This window comes from Zea mays, chromosome 9, assembly GCF_902167145.1.
Source record: "Zea mays cultivar B73 chromosome 9, Zm-B73-REFERENCE-NAM-5.0, whole genome shotgun sequence".
Classification (NCBI taxonomy): Eukaryota; Viridiplantae; Streptophyta; class Magnoliopsida; order Poales; family Poaceae; genus Zea; species Zea mays.
This window is the reverse complement of record NC_050104.1, coordinates 11,181,874-11,193,170: the sequence shown is the minus strand read 5'-3', so window position 1 is coordinate 11,193,170 and position 11,297 is coordinate 11,181,874. Positions and strand designations below refer to the sequence as shown.

General features: G+C 52.7%; 1 protein-coding gene across 1 annotated transcript; it reads left to right on the top strand.

Moving 5' to 3' along the window:
• Positions 1 to 2,432: 2,432 nt before the first annotated feature.
• LOC100101543 (uncharacterized) lies at positions 2,433 to 4,026 on the top strand. The gene is given in 3 exon segments (NM_001112559.1): positions 2,433 to 2,784; positions 2,908 to 3,639; positions 3,739 to 4,026. Coding segments are annotated over 3 exon segments (957 nt in total). The 5' UTR covers positions 2,433 to 2,585; the 3' UTR covers positions 3,765 to 4,026.
• Positions 4,027 to 11,297: the final 7,271 nt, after the last annotated feature.

Here is an 11,297-nt window from a genome sequence, read left to right as displayed (position 1 = left end):
CCTACACCCACGGAGGCCTTCACAAAATCTGGTTTAGGAACGCTCTCAGCACTGACCCCATGGAATGCCGGTCGGAGGCCTAACGACGCGGGTGTGGAACAGGGGCAGGAGGAGGCGAGGCGGCTCTCTGGCCGCCGTCGGCCTCGTCTCTGGTGGGACAAGGGGGTCCCGTGGTAGACGACTTAAGCGTATCCGTGAGGAGCAGGACATCCTCTAGGTCGATGCGGGGAGCAACAGAGCAGGCAAAGGGAGAGGAGAGTGCATGTGGGAGTGGGATGTGGGCGAGGCTAGGCGGAAGTGGCATAGGTGGGAGAACGGATGGATGGACAGTGAGTTGAATTTTGAGAAGTGAAAGGGTTGTTTTGCAAAATACACATGGCACGTGTCATCACTGAAACGGTTGTGCCTCCACGAAATGTGGTCGTGCGTCGAAAGGGCTTCAACTTTTAATAACAGAGATGTATATGTGCATAGTGCTTGTCACTTGTATTTATGAGATATTGCTTTAGTGTTTTGTAAGATCTATCTATTGCGGTCATCTTCTAAGAGGAATTCAAAGACGATTATTTTATTTACGGAGTTGGTTACAAAATATATGTCTTCCAAACTGGATTTACGGAGATGGTCAAAAGTAGTGCATCTCCCAAGATCTATTAAAGTGGTGCGGCTATTCAAACTAAAATCTATTTTTTAATTGGTTCACACATATTGTTGTATGAGATCGATCAAGGCATATACTTATATGACTAGTGTCATGTTCCATGGTTGGATATGTTTATCGTTTTAAATAATCATTTTGGTAATTTTCAATCGTTATCGATGCACTTTTGATCGTATACTTTCGCTATCAACATTATCAAAATATTTATGTCGTTTTCGTTTTCGATAATATCGTATCGTTTCCGTTTCCGTCAAAATAATTTGAAAGTGGAAGTGGTGGAGCCCTTTTCCGATCGTTTTCAGCCCTACATATAGCAATGTATACCTTTCTTTTTGAACTATTTCTTCCTTTTCAGGCAATCTATCTTGAAATGGCTATATTTGTTGCAAAAATGACATATCAACTTCTTATGAATTATTGCATTTGTGCCTAACTAACATAAATTAGATTCTTCAACTTTTTTACTTTGTTTCATAGTTTTGCTATATTGCTGCTACGCCATTATCCACCACGACATGAGTAGAATGAATCCTTTTTTTGTCTCCCTTCCTCCTGAATTAACTTTGGCTTTCTAGGTGTTTCATTTTATCTTTAAAGGTGTTATAATAAACCTAGAACTGACCAAATTTAGGAGAAAGAGAGCATAACAAACTCCACCAAAAGAGGTTCATCAACATTCGTGCCTACAAAGCTCAATTTTGCGCAACGTTCATTATGTTCATCGCATGGTCATGAATATAATGCAACTAATTGAGCTTTAATTTGTGGTCATCAACTCACCCATGAGTCTTCCCACATTGGACTTGTCAATAATATATAAGTGAGAATGTTATTTTTGCAGTTTGTAATGCATTTTTGTATTCTTTCAATTCACAATTTTGTTTTCTAACATATCCATGAGTCTTCCCACATGGTTTCAATTTTGCACCACGAAAAACTCGAGTTTTAAAGAAAAATACTGATTTCTAGATTCGGTCCTATAATTCGACTTTTGGATTTTAGGATAAAAGCCAAAACTAAAAACCAAACTAACCACACCCCATGCGACTGATGAAGTTGGAGGCAAATGGTCAAAGCGTCTTCGGCCGTTGGCACAGGGAAGCTACAGCTGACTAAACAGTTTCAGGGAGTAGGAGATTGGTGGGGAAGACGGCGTGGCAAGGAAGCCGCGGCCCGCGAGGCAGCAGCATGAGCATCTGCCATTGCCAACCTGCCCAAGTGCCGCCCAGCCCGCTGCTAGCTACGGCCGGGGAGCAGAGCTCGTCATAGGCTCATAGCCTTAGCCATCACGCTGACCGACCAAGCGACCACTGAGCCACTGACTGACGCAACCACGGCCACTGATGTGGTCCATACTCCGTCAAGACCGTCTCTTTCTTTCTCCCTGTTCCGAAGACCAGTCCGTTGCGTAGCGGGCAGCGCCCCGTGCGCACTGGCGCAGGCCCAGCGCCAGCGGCAGCCGGCAGGTGCCAGCCAGCCTGCTTGCCTGCCTGCCTGCGCAGCTGCTCCCGCTGGCGGTGCTGCTGTCCGCTGCTGCTGCTGCCGGCCGCTGCAGCTGTGCAAGCGCACGCAGATTCTGCAGCGCGCACTCTGCTCTGCGCCTGCCCTGAACACTGACCGAAGTGACCCATCCTCTGCGCCGACTGCACCCCACACCACCCCCCCACCTCAGCTCACCTTGCGCTGCCCCTGTGCCTGCTGCATGCCTGACACCGGCGCCATATGCATGATAGCGGATGATGATACTAGCACGTCTTCCCGTTCCCGAGCTGCCTCTGACACCAGCACAAACCTGGAGACTACTACTAGTATTGGAGTCCCCTCCATTTCCACCTCCCTTGCCACTGAAGCGAGAGCTCTCGGAGCCGTCGTCCTCTGTCTCTCATCCTTCTTCGTTGTTGAGCAAAGCGGGCTCGAGGAGGAGATGATGCTGAGCGGGCACGGCGGCGGGAGGCGCCTGTTCACGGCGTCGCAGTGGCAGGAGCTGGAGCACCAGGCGCTCATCTTCAAATACATGGCCTCCGGCGCGCCCGTGCCGCACGACCTCGTCCTGCCGCTCCGCCTCGCCACCGGCGTCGACACCGCGCCCTCCCTCGCCTTCCCGCCCCAGCCTTCGCCGTCGCGTACGCCCCCGCGCGCTTCTCTCCTCCCCCCTCCCTCATCGAGTTCCCGCGCTCGTGTTTTACACTCATCGTCGATAGATAGTCGTCGTCGCTGACGAGTCTGTACGTGCCCCGCGCGCGCAGTGGCGTACTGGGGCTGCTATGGCGCGGGGGCGCCGTTCGGCCGCAAGGCGGAGGACCCGGAGCCCGGGCGGTGCCGGCGGACGGACGGCAAGAAGTGGCGATGCTCCAGGGAGGCCCACGGAGACTCCAAGTACTGCGAGAAGCACATCCACCGCGGGAAGAGCCGTTCAAGAAAGCCTGTGGAAGTGACCTCCCCCGCCGCCTACCGCCCGTCCGCGTTCTCCATCTCGCCGCCTCGCGCGGCCGACGCGCCGCCGCCGCCGCCGGGCCTCGGCCACCCGCAGCAGCAGCATCTCCGCCACGGCGCTCTCTCTCCAGCAGGCCGCGCCCACGCCGCTGGCGCTCTCCAGCTCCACCTCGACTCGAGCCTGCACGCGGCGTCGCCGCCGCCGTCCTACCACAGGTACGCCCACTCCCACGCTCACTACACGCCGCCGCCGCCGCCGTCGCTCTACGACTACGGGCAGTCCAAGGAGCTTCGGGAGGCGGCGGAGCTCAGGCGGCGGCACTTCCACGCGCTCGGGGCCGACCTGAGCCTCGACAAGCCGCTGGCCGACGCCGGGGCCGCGGAGAAGCCCCTGCGGCGTTTCTTCGACGAGTGGCCGCGGGAGAGAGGCGACACGAGGCCGTCGTGGGCGGGGGCGGAGGACGCGACGCAGCTCTCCATCTCCATCCCCGCGGCTTCGCCCTCCTCTGACCACGCTGCCTCTGCCGCCGCGCGATGCCACAACGGTGAGCCAGCGAGCCAAAGACTCGATTTTTGTTGGTTGTTTTGTTTCTCACGTACAATCAGTTTGCTGATCAGTGCTGCCGTTTGATTGATTCACACAGATGGGAGTGATCGGTGCATCTCCTAGCTGCAACTGCAATGCAAGCCTGCAACCGCGTGGATTGTTGTTGATTGGTGTAGTTTCCTAGCTGCAATTCAAGCCTGCAACAGCGAGCAGTGAGCAGCAAATGCGTGGGGAGGGCACGCAGCTCAGGCTGATGCGCAAAATCCGAAGCGAGTCAAGCAGCAATAGGACTCTAGGTCTATGATTTGATCTTCCTTTGTAGCAGTACGTTACCAAAATGTTAGCTCGTTGTTGTTCGGTGTGACATTTTCGTTCAGGTTGCTCCTATTGGCTGCTGCAACTGCAACGCTAGCTCTGTGGCTTTTGTGTGCTTTCAGTCTGCGGTGCGAGCCTTGTCAGCTCTTTTCCGGTGACCCACGCCTTTGATTCCTTTCTCTGATTCCTCTGCGGGCTCTGTCATTTTGATCGTTTGTCACATCCGTGGATTCTTCCTCGCGGGACTACTCCCGTCACGAAATATAAACAAACGCACATGGCTTTCTTTCTTTCCGAGTAATCATTTTAAAAAGGAACAATTGGATCTATACCATTAAAAGATTCAAACTTTAGATATATACCATGGACCTCACATGTCATTGACTCATGTGGACCCACATGTAAGTGAGATAGTAATGGTATGGATCCAAAGTGGTGATCTTTTAATGGTATGGATCCAAATTTCCCTTTAAAAAAGGTTTTACTAATTTTCTTAAAAAGAGTATTCGTATTTATTATGTATAGTAAGTATAATTAAATTGGAACTCCTTCTGCCCAAATATAATTCTTTTTAGATTAAAAATGCATTAATTAATTAATTTACGAATGTAGTTTGTATAGTTTGTACTTTTAATTAAAATTATGATATTGTAAAAAAAATATTTTTTAATTTAAACATATTATTATGAAAATATGTTATACTTGTATTCAAAATATATTGTTTTATTTAAAATACTATCACGTCTACAGAATAAAATGGGTGGGAGATAGTTTTCTGCGAAGTTACTTGATTAAAAATATTGAGAAGGAATTGACTGCGAAAAATAGCTCTCATGATATAAAATGTTTTTAATTTGGCCGGTCCTTTTAGAAGCGAATTCTAAGTTAATAGAGATGTAATCATGCAAGTTTCTTGTTCTCTAAATATATCACATATGTAAAATTATTTTAATCTTTGTTAGAGTTAACTAAAGTATAATTATATGGAGCAAGTTTCTTTGGTCAGCTTATTATCTATGTTATATACAAATTAGTATACACGTGTGTATTATCATACGATATTTTTCCATATTATAGTATTGATGAATTGCTCGTCCCCTATATCATAATCCTAGCTCTACCCCTAATATGGACGAAGACATTAGAATACATGTTGAAAACCTACAAGTACATGTAAAGGTCTGAGACATAATATGGACGAAGCTTGAACTTGAACGAAGGTAATAGAGAAATGAAGAAAATGCATGCTACTCGATGACATTGTATACAACACTAAACAATATTGGTAGGTACTGTATGAAAAAGGGAAACTGTAGTCAGGTGCACATGATAAGTATGTGTGTAGCGGATACCAAGTACCAGTTGTGTCTGGTGATGCAATGGACAGGGTAGTTAGAGAGGTTGCAACGCCAGTCGGAGAACATCATAAGGCACTAAGGTAGTGTTTGGTTGAGGAGCCAAGTAGAACGGAGTCGTTCCATCCCTGATTCTAGTAACGGAGCCACTCTTCTGTGTTTGGTAAGCTGGAACGGAACGGCTCTGTTTTTTGTTTGGTTGCAGAGTGAACTGGAATAGAGCGTCTCTGTTTTTTGTTTGGTTGCAGAGGGAGGCGCGCGAGCTGCTACGCACGGATGGGAGGGCGAGCTGTGCGAGCGGGCTGGGAACGGAGCGGCTCCATCCCATTGATTTTTTGGAGTGAGATGGTTCCGGATCTGAGGAGAATATTCCCTAATTGGAGCCACTCCGTTCTAGTTACTTTGTAACCAAACAACCACAAAACTGGAACAGAACGGCTCCGTTCTACTTAGCTCTTCAACCAAACACTACCTAAGTGTGTTAGATGGTTCACCATACATCACACCAGATGCTAGTCTCCAATGGCTAGAACCCAATAGCTATCTTAAGTAGACAGACTGAACATATCCAATGGGTGTACTAGACATGTCTGTTTCCTACAAAGAAAAATCTAGTCACAACAACTATATTTGGATTTGGAGCCATAAATACCCCCTTAGCCCACTAGACAACTAAGTTCTTAAAGAATCATTCATATTTTCTCTAGACAACTAAGTGCTTAAAGAATCACTTAGTGGTTAGTGTAGATGTTTTGTGAAGTGCTTAGGTTAGTCGACACCCTCCATAACACTCGCTCTAGGTTCCCACCTAGTGTTTGAGTGAGGTTTGCGTACTTCTTATCACTTGGTGCTTGTGTGTACCATCATTGTTGTACTTAGAGGGGCTTGTAGTCTTATGAAATTACACAATCTGCTTTTATGGTGTAGTAGTCATCATATACTAGAGGGAACAAAGCCCATGATGTTTTAGCCAAAAACTTGATAGTAAAGTTGGCAAGGAGCGATCTTGGAGAGGCCATCTTGGAGGTCCACTTGTGTGTGAGGAAGGACCAGGGGCTATCCATGGATTTATATGATGAGGAGCTTAGCCATCGCATGGGCTTCCTCGTGAGGGGCTCAAACAAATACTAGGGGAAGGGAAGCATGTGTGCTTCTTGATGCCTTGATAAAAATACTATCACCATCAAATGAGAGTTTGTATCCCATTCACTTTTAGCTTCCTCATTTACTTGCATACCTTGGTGTATGCTTTACCTTCCTAGCCTATTTGCTAAGCTAGTTGATAGATTTAAAACCTAGGTTTCATAACTCTTTGTGGTAGAGATAGCAACACGTGTAGTAAAAACCATAATCACTCATATATATATATATATATATATATATATATATATATATATATATATATATAGTTTTTCATTACACTAGTTTTGAGTAGGGTGGAAATTAGAAGACTTAATTTGAGAAACATATCGCCTTATTCACCACCCCTCTAAGGCATAATGGTCCTGTCAAGTGGTATCCGAGCTAGGTTTGCTTTGTTTGGACTTTTTGCTTAACTTCATTGAGCCAAATTTTTTAGAGTGGTTGGCATAGACACTGTCGGCGTTTCGGACCCGGGGGGTCCGTGAGCCAACTAGTAAATTTGTCGTTGCGTGCCCCTGCCTAGATGGGTTGGTGCGAGATGGAACACAAGAGGAAAACGTGGCTCGTATTATCTCGCACCAGGGGGTGTGCTCGTAGTAGGGGTTACAAGCGTTCGCGAGAGAGAGAGAGAGAGAGCCTGTTCGTATGCTTGTACCTCCGCGCGACCCTCTTCCCACCCTCTCGCAGGAAGGGCCTGGACCTCCCTTTTATAGATGCAAGGAGAGGGTCCAGGTGTACAATGGGGGGTGTAGCTATGCGCTAACGTGTCTGGCAGAGAGGTGCCTGAGCCCTGTGTACATGCCAACGTGGCTGTCGGAGAGGTGCTAGAGCCCTGTGTATGCGATAATGTGGCCGTCGGAGAAGTGCATGAGCCCCGTAGAAGCACAGCTGGCGATGCTGCTGGGATCCTGCTGACGTCTCCTTGCTTCCGTAGGGGGCTGAGAACCACCGTCATCACGGATGCACGCGGGGAGCCATCATTGCCTGTTACCGGGACGAGCCAGATGGGACGCCGGTCTTGTTCCCTTGTAGTCTGAGCTAGCTAGGGGTAGGGTAATGATGTATCCCCTGTGGCGCGGTGGGTCCGAGCCCAAGGTCGGGCGAGGCAGAGACTTCTCCTGAGGCCGAGGCCAGGTTCGGACGAGGACGTGATTCCTTCCGAGGCCGAGGCTGAGGCCGAGTCTTGGGGTCAGGCGAGGCGGAGACCTCCTCCCGAGGCCGATGCCGAAGGTCGGGCGAGGCGGAGCTTCCTGTTGTGCCCGAGGCCGAGGCCGAAGGTCGGGCGAGGCGGAGCTTCCTGTTGCGCCCGAGGCTGAACTTGCTGTTGTCAGCCTTGCCCGGGTGGCTGGCACAGCAGTCGGAGCGGGGTGAGAGGCGTTGTTTTCCTGTCAGGTCGGTCAGTGGAAGGGCGAAGTGACTGCGGTCACTTCGACCTTGCCGACTGAGGCGCGCGTGTCAGGATAAGGTGTCAGGCGATCCTCGCATTGAATGCGCCTGCGATACGGTCGGTTGGTGAGGCGATTTGGCCAAGGTTGCTTCTCGACGAAGCCTGCCCAAGCTGGGCCTCGGGCGAGCTGAGGGTGCGCCCGCGGCCAGAGGAGACCCTCGGGCGAGGCGTGAATTCGTCTGGGACTACAGTCCCGGCCCGAGGCCGGGCTCGGGCGAGATCGCGTCCCTTGGGTAGACGAAGCCTTGACCTGAACCGTGCCCATCAGTCTTTGCAGCTTGTGCTGATGGTGGTTACCAGCCGTGTTTAGGTGTGTTGGGGGTACCCCTAATTATGGTACCTAACAGTAGCCCCCGAGCCTCAAAGGGAGTGTTGGTACTCGCTTGGAGGCTTTGCCGCACTTTTTCGCGAGGGGACCGGCCTTCCTCGGTTATACTTTGTTTCGGTGGGTGCGTGCGAGCGCACCCTCCGGGTGTAGCCCCCGAGGCCTCGGAGGAGTGGTTTGACTCCTCTGAGGTCTTAATGCTTTTCGTGATGCTTCGGTCGGCCTTGTTGTTCCCTCATGCGACCTGGTCGTAGCCCGGGTGCATGGTCAGGTTCCGAGTTTTTAGGCTGGTTTGTTGACGCTGTCAACGGTTTGGCCGTAGCCGGGTTGCGAGAGCAGCCCCCAAGCCTCTGCACGGAGCGAGAAGATGATCAAGGACTGTCTCGACTGTTATTATACGCCCCTTCGTCGCCTTTCTGCAAGGAGGAAGGGGGGGAAGCGCCATGTTGCCCTCGGAGGGCGCCGAACATGGTGTCTCCAGTGAGTTGCTAATGGGTGATCCGAGTGGACGCCCGTGCCTCGTTCGATAAGGGTCGGCTAGTGGCCTAGAGGCTCGCTCCAAAAGTACCTGCAGGTGATTTGCCGGACCCGGACCCATTCGATATGGTCTGAGGGCTCGATGCCTCCCTCTAGTGGGATTCCATTACAAAATTGCTCCTGCTAGTCTCAGAAATGTCCTAGGGTACCTCGGGAGCGCAGCCCGAGCCTCAGCCATGTAACGGACGTACCCAGAGTCATCCCTCACTCTACATGCTCTGGGGCGGCTGTCGAACCCTTCCGGGGGGCCAGCCTTCGAACCCCTGATCAGTAGTGGGCGCGGAGCCTGAGTGCTCTGGGGCGGCTGTCGAACCCTTCCGAGGGGCCAGCCTTCGAACCCCTGATCAGTAATGAGCTTGGAGCCCGAGTGCTCTGGGGCGGCTGTCGAATCCTACCGAGGGCCAGCCTTCGAACCCTTGATCAGTAGGAGGGCTCGGGGGCCCGTTTCCTTCGCCGGGAAGGATCCCTTTCGAAGTATCCCCTTTCCCGGTCCCTGTTAGCAAGAGAGAGAAAGGGGAAGAGGAAAAGGATATCAATTTAAATGGCATGGCACACCTTTTTTGACGCGGCCATTATGGCAGAGGCGAAACGACGTCCGCTTCGCCTGCCAAAGGTGTCGCTTGGCCTGCCAAGGAGTTAATGCGATGGGACGAGCGATTCGCGGGGCGGACGTTGCGCGTGCTTGAGTCGTTCGAGGAACGAAACATGGGCGCGTCGTCTTCATGCCGTGGGAGAGGGCTCTCCTGCCGCTTCAGGAGGGGATGCGAGCCTGCGGGCGATTTGACCGCTGCTTCTGCTCGTCTGCTGCTGCAATTACTGTCGGCCCACTTTTGGCCATATCGACCGTCGTGCCTCCCCTCGCGGCTGACCGACCCGTGATCGTTGTGCCCAATTGGCACCGTTGGGTTATGCGCAGGGATGCCTCGAGTCGCGGCACTGGTTCCGCAGTCGAGAAGACGCGGCATTGGCCGAGTGGCGGTGCGGTTTCCTTGCACGCAGTAACCGTTGCGCCGGTTGCATGACATGCGGGCCCAGGCCTTCACGCTGACCCACCGGGCGCGATGAAGCCGAAAGGGTGCACAACCGTGGTGCGGTTGCACGCCTCCTGCATGGCGTTCCGCCCTTTCGCCCGCTGGTTTCGGCGAGAATGGGGGAACACTTATAACCGTGAGGTGGTTACCTGCTTCGTGTGTTGTGGTTTGGCTTCTTCCGTTTCTGGTCAGCCCGCATGACGTGTGGGACCCAGCCCCCGCGTCGGAGGGTGGGAACCCTGGAGCTCGTCTGTGGAGACTTTGCTCGTGACGCTTGGAATGCAAGTGGGGAGAGCCGCCTTTAAAAAGGTATCGATCCCCCGGGCAGTGGACATGCCTCTGCACTCCCCTCATGCATTGCGCCCTTCCACCTTCCGGGCCCCCGGATGGGGTGCACCCGTGTTGCCTTCGTCTTGTTGCTGTTGGAGGAGCACGACCCCGCGGGGGTTGGTGCTCTTCAGTCATCGCTCGGCTTCAAGGATTTTCATCATGCAGCCCGGCTGTATTCCCTCACCAATGGTCATCCAAGATGATGACCACCAGCTTCGTGGTGGGGAGAAGCAAGTCAAGCTGCGGCCTCTGCCCCGCCCTCAGCTTCAAGGATGTTCATCATCCTCGCTGGGGAGGGGGGCGCACCGAGTCGGGGTTCTACCTCCCGCATGGGCCGGCAGGCCGCCTCTTCCTTCAACATTCAGGGGATAGGGCGCTCACCGGCCTTGTGGAGGGGGCGAACTTCGACAACGCGGGACCGGTCAACCGCAAGCGTCGTCAGCTCCAGCGTGCCTGGCTCGCTGGCTCAGCTGGTTCTGTCGTGGCCTCTGACGCTGCCTCCTGCCGCTTGATCTGGGCGTGGCCGTCCGTCCACCGCACGGGCGACTGTTGCGCCGCGCGCAGCGAAGGATCGTCCAAGACGCCGTACGCCGCATGGGCGGCGTTCGTGTTCTTGGATTGTCTTGTCCTTACTCTGGCACGACGCCTCCGCGCAGAGGTTGGTGCCTGCCCGTCCGCGAGGACTTGAGTGGGGATCTGCCGGTGCAGGCTGGGGCGGCCGCCATTCGTTGGCGTAGCGCTAGCGCGCAGGTGGCCGCTGTCGTCGATGCTGAGGTGGTGGTCGCCAGAGGAGGTTTCTCCACCGATGAGACCGTCGGCGCCACCCGCGGTCAGACCTCGTGTGGGGACGTGGGCGAGGGCCTTTTCACAACAGCGTTTGCCCTGAGGTCATCGCTGTTGCTGTTGAGCCGCCCGAGGCGGAGGTCGTTGTCGCTGCTGTTGGAGCAGTGGTCGCTGGCGAGCCACCTGGAGTTTGTTGTCCCACAGGCCCTCCGGTGTAGAGGTTGTTCATACCTGCGGGAGTGGAACCGGAGTCCCGTTTGTAATGGTACCCTGAGTACGGGTATTTGTTCATTGTGGCCGCTGAGGCCTGAACATTTGGGCATTTTAGCGTAATGCCGTGTTTCTTCCTTATTTCGAGCACTAGGACTCGCCTGTCGGCTAGCGGAACCA